The following is a 10,027-nucleotide window of genomic DNA, read 5'->3' on the forward strand; positions in this document are numbered from 1 at the left end:
GTACACATAGCCTTTCTTGTGGTGAGGACTCACTCTTTCATTTTCCTTGGTTGGCATCACATGGTTCTGGTATCTACAGCATCAGAACATCTCCATCACAACTTAGATTTTACCTTCTAAGACTCATGCAGTAGTCTTTTAGGGCTGCCTTGAAGGGACACTGACCTTGCCAACATTGTGTGGCATCCATGGCTTTCTGGAACATGGGTAAAAGCCTCCATGGTGCCTTCAGCCTCGTATCTACAATACCTATAAAGTCAGATCCATATGAATGACACTGAATGTTTTACTGCCAGCTCTTGATACAGTCTGTTCACCTTGGACAAAAGCTGCAGTGACTTGAAAGTTCAATCTGAGAAATTTTTCTTTAAAAACTTGTTTTTAAGGGATTCCTTTCTGAGAAATTCTCAGTTTGGTCTCACTCATGTCAGAAGAATTTATAGTTTTGCAAGAAGGATCTTTCTTTAGATACAGTTTGGGCCTATTAAACATTTCCTGTTATCCCATGATAATAAAACAAGGCTTGTCTTTAATGTGCTTATCTTTTTAACACACAGCTGCTCTTTCAACATCTATCTTGTCTGTGACTTTATATTTCTTATTATACTTTCCACACTAAAACATGGACTTTTCCTATCTTTCTCTTTGATTCATTTGGCTCCCTCACTGTAGACCTGAATGCAAGCAGTGAACAGTAATCATGGCATGGCATGACTACTACACTGCCTTCAAATTTCCTCTAGTGAACAAATTAGTCTGTTGTTTGTAATGCAGCCCCTCTCTTCTCAAATCATGGAAAGAATGTGTCCATAGATAGACAGACAGACAGACAGACAGACAGACAGACAGATAGATAGATAGATAGATAGATAGATAGACAGAGATAGAGATAGACTATCTCTACTTATATCTCTCTAAGTCTCTAACTCTACTTCTAACTCTCTCTCTCTCATCTATCTCTATATCTATCTATTTGCAGGAATATAACAGGGGTGGCCTCTTGCCACGGCCCCAACAGAATCCTTCTTATTCTTCTCTGAGAAATCATAAACTGGGACTGAACTGTCCACATTTCTCTCAGCATTCTAGTCTTTTGAACCTTGAGGATGACTCAAGCTCCACTTACAGAATTCTAGAGTTTTCTAACTTTAACTCCTATAAATTTCAGCAGTTTTCTCATAAATCAGTTCCAAAGGCCTAGGAATACCAATGATCAACCTCAAAACAACCCCATGTATATTAGCAGCAATTTCCTACGTGTCAATTTTCTCATTGTATAGACTCAGTGCCCTTAAGCAAATCAAAGGAAGAAGAGTTTGGTTTACAGTGTAAGAAGGGTTATGCTCCAATGTGTCTGCAGTCTAGAAGCAGAAGCAAGGAGCAAACACTACAGCTGGGCTCGCAAATCTCCAAGCACACCCCAATAACTCATTTCCTCCAGTAAAATTCTACCTGTTAAAGGATAAAAAGTTTCCAGAAGGAGACCATGACCAGGCAACCTATTGTTGAAACACATAAGCCTATGGGAGATAATTTGTATTCAACTGACAACACAGGAAAATAACACTTACTGTATTTAAAAGTTAGATAGTCTACATATCTTCTGTAACAGTATGACTAGATTTGTGTGCATGTGTGTGTCATAGATATGTGGGTTTATAAACACACAAATAAGAGAAAGACATCATGTAAAATGTCTGATGTTCTTATTCTCTCAGACTTCAGTGAGTCCTCCACTACCACTTCTGTCCTCATCATTTTACTGTTATTAGAAATTGCATACTACAGGAATCTTCTAATATCTATCTTTAGCAGATATTGAAACTAGCCACTACTAGTTTTCTTGTTTGTTTTTTAAGAGAAACATAAACATAATTATTTTCAGAAATCTAAAGTTAATAGAAATGTTATAGAATCTTGAATATTAGCTTTATTTTGTTAACATATAATGTTTTAACTGAAAGAAACACATTGATGGATTTCCTTAATCTCCAAACACTGCTGGAAGACACGGTACCCTTTTCTTTTGCAGGATCATTTCTCCCTTGACTCCAACTGTGTTGTTGTAGTGGGAATTACCAATAATTGTACCCAACAAATCTAATGGCATCTTTGGACAGTTGAGCAAGTATCAGACTCATAAGTGTATTCCTCTGTGACTGGTTAAGTCCAAGGACTACAGCAAAATGTGAAATGTCCCTTACACAACAAAACTGAAACTGTGCTAACTAAAGAATCACAAATGCTACATGTCTCCATCACAAAGAACTGGCTAGTCAGGAACAAAATTCTGAAAAGTATGACAGAACAAATGATGAAAATGCAACATTTGTTATCCTTCAAATCCCCTTCAGCAGGCCTTTCTAAACAGAACTGATGCTTTGTGACGCCTGTGGTCTCATTAGTTGAAACATAAAGGCCTCAACTGAATGTGTTCCAGTGGGGTTTACTGGCATTTCCATTTAAAATGAGCACTGCCTGGATATTCTAATAAATGCTCACTTCCTTTGTTTTAGAACAGATCTTTGGCCCATCAACTATGTTCTGTAGCTGTGTAGTCCAAAACTAGTTTAATGTGTATCACAGAGGAAGAAATAATACCTCAAAAGCAGAAGACTCTATCCATCATACAGTTTGTAGTAGTTTATTCAAAGACTCCAACAAATTTTACCCTTGTTGACAGAACAAAATTAAGAAAGTAAAAATAACTACTATATAAGTATGAATTATAAATAAAAATTGAATCATTGTTCAGCAATTTAAACCTCTTCCTACTTATCAAAAAAAGTGATTTTTTTCTTTCCATTCTGTTTTTACATTTTCATACCTAGGCTGTCATTTATATAAGTTTTTCCTTTTTTATTTTTCTTTTGAACAAAGCAATGATTTATTGGTAGTGGCAACAAATAAAAGATTAACAGTTTCTGAAGAGAATCAAGCAATTGTCCAGGAGCTGCAAATCTGACTGCAGTGAGTCTTCCAGTGTCTTTTGTACCCTAATGGCTTTCTCCATTTTTTTTTCTTTTGCCAACTACTTGTTTGAAGTCATTCATATTTGTCGCCTGGACTGGAGTACCAATGAAAATAAAATATGAAATTCTCATTGTCTTTTCTTCACCTTGACTAGACTGAACAATTAAAGTTACACTCTTAACATTCTGAAATTTAACACAACGAAGGGGAACAATGCCATCTTCTATCATATCGTCTTCTGTCAGTTCCAGAGCTTGAGTTGGCTCACTCCTTTCTGCCTCCTCAAAACCCATAGATCTGGGTAGGTTGATGAAAATGTTTATGTATTTAGGATCCTGACCATCATCTGGTCCTTGAAATGTTAAGGAGTAAAGCTTAACATGTTGATTGAATGCCACAGTAATAAGCAGCTGTTCATCACAGTCAGATTCCAAGAAGGATGTGTCTTTTTGTAAACAGTTGTCAAAGCCATGCTCATCACTTTCATTATGACATTCACAACCAGCTTCATGACCAAAATAATTAAATCTATAAGGCCCTTCAGAATGTCTGTGTCTATTGCTTCCAGGATCATTACATACCAACTGCAGATCCCCCTCTCTTCCCTCCTCCTGCCCCTCAGCCTTTTACCCTAAAACCACCCCCCTTTCTCTCCTCAGACAAGGTAAGACCTCCCATGGGAAGTCAGCAAAGCCTAGGACATTCAGTTGAAGCAGGTCCAAACCCCTCCTCCTGCATCAAGGCTGTGCAAGGTGTCGCTCCATAGGTAATGGTCTCCAAAAAACCAGTTCATGCACCAGGGATGGATCCTGTTCCCACTGCCAGGGGCCCCTTAAGCAGATCAAGCTACACAATTTTCTCACTCATGCAGAGGGCCTAGTTTAGTCCCACAGAGGCTCCACAGCTATTGGTCCACAGTTCATGGGTTTCCACTAGTTTGGTTTGGTTGTCTCTGTAGGTTTCTCCATCATGATATTGATGCCCCTTGCTCATAGAATCCCTCTTCTCTCTCTCTCTATGACTAGACTCCTGGAGCTCAGCCTGGTGCCTGGCTATGAATCTCTGCATCTGTTTACACAAGTTTTTAAATGTTAAACTCAGTAAACTTTAGATTCAGATTGAAATATATTATGCTCCAAACTCTAGAAAAATGTAAAAATCAATGTTTACTACTTGTTTCAAATTTTAATTTGTTAAGCATATAAATTTTACTCGAAATATAAAAGTATGTTATAAGCAATCAATATCATCAAATATTTGAATTTTATTAGGAAGTCAGAATAACTACATAATTTATCACATAAACTACGAGGAAAATCTACTTCTGTGTTAAACACAAAGGTGTAGAAGAGGACTGAGTCCACTATGTTGGCCTTGGACCTCTGCTTATGCACTGTGACACACATGGCACACAAACACATACATATGAATAGAGATAATATTAAAATACCAATAATATAAGAAAAATGAACCATTTGCATAATATTGAATACTTAGAAAACTCTGCACAATTTTTAGCTGGTAGTAAATATGAATTCATTTTAGTTTCATAAAAAAAAACATGATGTTCCTGATTAAATAAGTATAGAGCGTAACTTTTGTTACTCTATAATAACATTTAGAAATTTCAGGTAATTTTTACTATTACTGGTAGTCTAGAAAGCACATGAATACTATACATATAAACATATGAAAGTGTAAACTTATCACTAATGGCTATTTAAATGCCTTAAATTTTGCTAAATTGTGGTTAACCATTGTGTGGAATATATTATTTACCAGAAAAATATACTATATTGTGTTTTCATACTTTATATGTATTTATTTGTTCATGATATATATGAATGCATATGCAATATAAATGTTATATACATGCATTTATACATCATTTATATAAACATATATAATGAATGTGATATATATGCACATATATAGTTATGATAGACTATATACATTCATACATACATTATATAGAGAGATGTTTAACTAAAGAAGAAAGTCAAAGTCATTTCCTAAATTGTCTGTTATTATAATATATCTTCATCAGATAATCTATTCTCATTATTTTATACATGTACTTTGAAATTAAATGATAAAGTAATAATTATGACCAAAAGACATAATTTTTTTATTTATTAATAATTTAATTTCTCAGTGTTATACAAACAACAGGCAACTAAGTAATTCTAAGAACAGAATATATAATCTTTCCCAGGGAAGAGACCCAACTGGTTATCTAGTAACAAATGCTCAGCCCTAAAAACACTTACATGGTGTGGCTTGTAATAGTCCAGAAGAAATAATCAAGACAAATAATTTAAAATGATGCATATATAACAGATTTAAGAGTTGAAACATAACATATTTTGGGATCAAATCTTTTTCCTTAAAATACTTTAATTTCAGCTGTAAACTAATACTTTATGAAATTTATTCTAGTTAGAGTCAAGGACAGAGGTACAATGATAAATTTTCAAATAAAAATTAAATTTGGAAAAAAATGTAACAATCTTATGTTTTAACATGAAGTTCTTTGCTTTATTCAACAAATATATATGTTAAATTATACTAAGGATGTGTCTACTTGCTGGAGATTATTAGTGAAGAAACTATGCAAACTTTTCTATCCTCCCTCAAAGAGTTTAGAACATAATGTATTATACAGAGAACAGTTATTAAATTTAAGTGTAGAATAAACCCTGAACAAATGAGCCTGGGTAAATGAAGCATAACACCACTCTGTTAGTTGATTTTCTGTTACTATCACAAAATGCCTCAAGCTGAGCACTTTGCAAAAGAAGGAGATTTGTTTAGTTTGTTTATTTCAGTAGGTTAGAGACAGAAGGTCAAAACTGTACAATGCCAGCATTGGTGAAGACCTTCTTAGGTTCACAACATTCTAGCATATGGAATCCTGACAGAAGCAAGTGAGAGAAGAGGTAACATCTGTGGGATGTTGTTCTGCATGCTGTGAATATGTGCTGCTCTAATTGATTGATAAATAAAATACTATTGGCCAGTAGCCAGGCAGGAAGTATAGGCGGGCAAGCAGATGAGGAGAATTCTGGGAAGAGGAAGGGCTGAGTCAGGAGTCACCAGCCAGAAACAGAGAAGGCAAGATGACAAGGCAGAACTGAGAAAAGGTACCAAGCCATATGGCTAAACATAGATAAGAATTATGGGTTAATCTAAGTGTAAGAGCTAGTCAATAATAAGCCTGAGCTAATGGCCATACAGTTTATAATTAATATAAGCCTCTGTGTGTCTTGGGGGATAGGAATGGGAGAGATTTGTCCTGAAAGCCAGTTGGCTGGGACACAGGAAAACTTCCAACTACAAACATCCACAAGACACATGAAACCAAAGGACAATTCAAAGGTCAGGCATTTTTTTTTTTCTAATCCGTCTGGCTAGGACAAACTGTATGCCAAATGAACCCCTCAATAATGATCTCTATTGAGTTGGTGAGCTCTTACCTGCTCTCATACCTTAAAAAGTCCGAAGAATCCAATGAAGTGAGTTCCCAACATGGAAGCATTAAAGCTATATTTATATCACAGTCAAACCATAGCAACCCCCTTACTTAACACAAATGATAGTTTATGCCTGGCTTCTACACATGACTACAACCAGGTGTATTTTTCCTCCGGTCATAACTGGTATCTAGAACAATTACATTAAGTAACTTGGTGGCAACATTTCTTACACCATCTTTCATTTAATAAAATATCCTCTGCTTACAGCTTAGCAAACAACAAGGATAAAAATCTGTTGACATCTTTTTTTCAGTTTGAATTCTTAAAATACAGATTATCATCAGAGAAGGAAAGAAGTATAAGGGATATCCCAAATCCAAAATTTGTTCCCCAGTGTCAGTGACCCAAAAGAATTCTTCTGCCTTATGTAATTTTGAAAGAAATAATATGACTTACAGAAATGATACAACTGAAAAGTCTTCAATAAATGGCAGGAATTGATAGGAAAAGTAAATATATGTATTATAATACCCCTGGATGTCATCCTGTGATTATAATTTCTACAAAAAAATAAAAAGTAGACTACAATAATATAATGTAGTGAATGAAGAAACAATTTTACTGCAATCTTACCATGTAAGCAAAGTGGAGGCCTAGACCAATTTTTCCCACATCAGTTCTTCATCCTTGCATACTTTTACACACTGGTTTCTACAGTAGAGTAAATGGAGTATATACATTGATTGACAAAGTAAACATGATACACTATTCATTCACATGCTTATTTTTGGAGCTTTCAGTTCATAAAACTCTTTAAATCAAAAAAGAAATATTTAATCAGCCTCAGTTATCTGCAGACATGTTCAAGTAATTCTTTTATCAGAATAGAAACTATTAACAGAAATAATATTATTATTTTTACTAAAGATAATACTGACATAATACTTCTATTTTTAGAATGTTTCAAAATTTTGTTCACTGCATCAGCTTTCATATATTTTCATATATATGAATGAATTAAATATATATGAATATACATATACACATGTGTATTAGAATGCTTGTCTTTGAACACATGAAATTGTATTCTATACAGAGAAAAAAAGAGAAAGTCTCATTATAGGATATCATAACCTCCTAATATCTGATTCATACCTACACACAGGTATACACATAATTAAGAATAAATCCTTAAAAAGATATAATAATAATAATAATAATAATAATAATAATAATAATAATAATAAAGAAGTCTGGGAACAGTAGTGCTCACCTTTAATCCCAGAACTGAGGAAGCAATTACAAGCTGACTTCTGGGAGCTCATAGCCAACCTGGTTTATAGCTATTTCTAGGTCACCTAGGGCTACACAGTAAAAACATTTCTCAAAATAAAATAAAGAGAAGGAAAAGAAAGAAAAAAGGTGGAGGGAGAGAAGGAAAAAAATATAAAGGTAGGAGGTGGATGCAGGAAGAACTTGTTTATTCTGGACTGGCCTGGTTTCCTTGCACAGTTAGGCTCAATCTATAGTCAGAGCTATTTTTTCCTTATGTATAGAGTTTTAATGTTTTCTTCAATTGCTCTCCTATTGAAAACATGTCTTTTCTACACCATCTCTTCAGATTCTCACTGTTGTATCCTTTGACTATTACACTTTGTTTTATTTTATTTCTGCTCCAAACAGAGATTCGAAGCTTCTCTGATGAACTTCCTTCTGCTTTCTCAAAAGAAGGGTCATCCTCAAGCCCCATTGCATAGGTAAAGTAGCAGCTTGGAATTTTATTATCACTAGAATCAATGAGTCTTATCCAAACTTAATAGTCTCTATCCCAATATATCTGTCAAGAAATTTATGAAAAATCTCTGTAATTAATATGCTCATGTTAGTGTTAATGGTACAATTGCAAGCCTGTAATTAACACTTCAGTATATAATTAATAGTAATATTTCAACTATATATTATGGTTGACAAGTTTTTGATTAAATGAATAAAGGGAATTCTATAAACATTTATCTGCAAATCTAATAATTAAATGAATATTGTGGGACAATGACAAATCAACTCCTCTTGAAAACAGCAATAAAACACCCACATTACCATGTAGGCTGTACATGGAAGAATTAATGATGTACATAAGGTCTCACAGGGTCATGATCCTTGTCAAAGGATTCTATAGAAGGAATACATTTACATATGCCTACATACTCTTGTCTCTCAGTGTCTGAACGTTGTGCAGTTTGCAAGTATGTCACTTCTGCCGTCTTCACGTAAGCCTTCTGCAAGACTACCCTCTCTGTAAGAACGCCAGTCATTAGACTCAGGGTCATCGTAAATGTGGAATTGCCCCTTGATATCCTTAACTATAAATGTCATCAGCATATCTACCTCTAAGAAAATGTTATGCTCTAGATGCATATAAATAGTTTGTGTGGAAGGCACTGTTCAATTCATTGCACCTCCCTATGTTTGTGTTTTATTTTTAATTAAGTATGTTCTGGTAATTTCTGAAACTTCTCCTATGTATAACTACTTCCTTTAAAGAGTTAAAAGCCTTTTAGTTAGGAAATATTTTGGTTTTGTTAATGAAAACAGAACAAGAGTAGTTATTAACAAAATCAGTTGTGGGAAAAATGAGGTGAACAAAAACGTGGAAGAGGAAGTTCAAGTGTCTGGAAGAAGAAGAAATCATTAGAATGACTGTTGAAACCAAGGTCCATAAAACTGTCTATGATTCCAACATCTGGCTTCATCAAAACTGCCAAGTGCTGAAGAAAAGCATGGCTGGCTGTGAGGTAGAGGTGTGACAGGTCTATGGAATTGTACTTTTGAGCTTCAAAACCTAAGAAAAGCAGATCCCTCTTCACTTTCTCTTTAACACCTCAAAGAATTTTCTTTTGTTGCTATAATAATTTATATACTGGCCAGCATAACTTCATTTTTAGTCACCTAGGAAACTCAGTTCTAGATGTGTCTTTGGAATTATTTCCAAAAAAAATTTAAGTAAGAAGAGAAGGCACACCATGAAAGGGGGTGACACCAATCCATTGAATGAGTTCCTTGATTGAATTTTAAAGAGAAAAGAGGATGACTTGAGCACCGGCACTACTTCTCTCTGCTTCTTGAATGCAGAGCCCCTGGAAACAGCCTCAGTATGCTACCATAGCTATAGCCGATCCTCTGCTTGCTTACACCGAAATGATAAAATATATCCTCAAACGGCAAACCAAAATAAACCTTTCCTTCCTTAAGTTGCTACAGCAATAGGCAATCTGGAAAATGGTGCTGAGAAGTGAATCCATGGCAATAACTACTTGGTCGTGAGGTTGATAGGCTTTCAGAACTGGCTTGTGATAGAAACGTGGAAGAACGGAGTTCATTATAAGCACAAAAAAGCCAAAAATGCCATGAGCAAAGCTTAATGGGATGTTCTGGTGGGAGTGTGGGAGAGTCAAGTGCTGGTGGGACTAAAGAAAGTGCAGAATTATCTCGTGATAAATCAGAAAGGAGCAAGAACTCTATTGGGAACTGAGCTAGATACCATTTATATCACATTTTACCAATGATTTTGACTTTTCTTG

The 10,027-nt window shown here is 34.9% G+C and overlaps 1 protein-coding gene across 1 annotated transcript; it reads right to left on the bottom strand.

The window, feature by feature from the left end:
• Nucleotides 1–2,996: 2,996 nt before the first annotated feature.
• On the bottom strand, nucleotides 2,997–8,776 carry LOC114695581 (thioredoxin-like protein 1). Its single transcript, XM_037203473.1, has 2 exons — nucleotides 8,655–8,776; nucleotides 2,997–3,501 (listed from the first exon to the last, which is right to left on the bottom strand). The coding sequence occupies exons 1-2, from the start codon at nucleotides 8,774–8,776 to the stop codon at nucleotides 2,997–2,999; spliced, it is 627 nt and encodes a 208-aa protein (XP_037059368.1).
• Between the last annotated feature and the right edge of the window lie 1,251 nt (nucleotides 8,777–10,027).

The sequence above is a fragment of the Peromyscus leucopus genome, chromosome 3 (assembly GCF_004664715.2).
Source record: "Peromyscus leucopus breed LL Stock chromosome 3, UCI_PerLeu_2.1, whole genome shotgun sequence".
Classification (NCBI taxonomy): Eukaryota; Metazoa; Chordata; class Mammalia; order Rodentia; family Cricetidae; genus Peromyscus; species Peromyscus leucopus.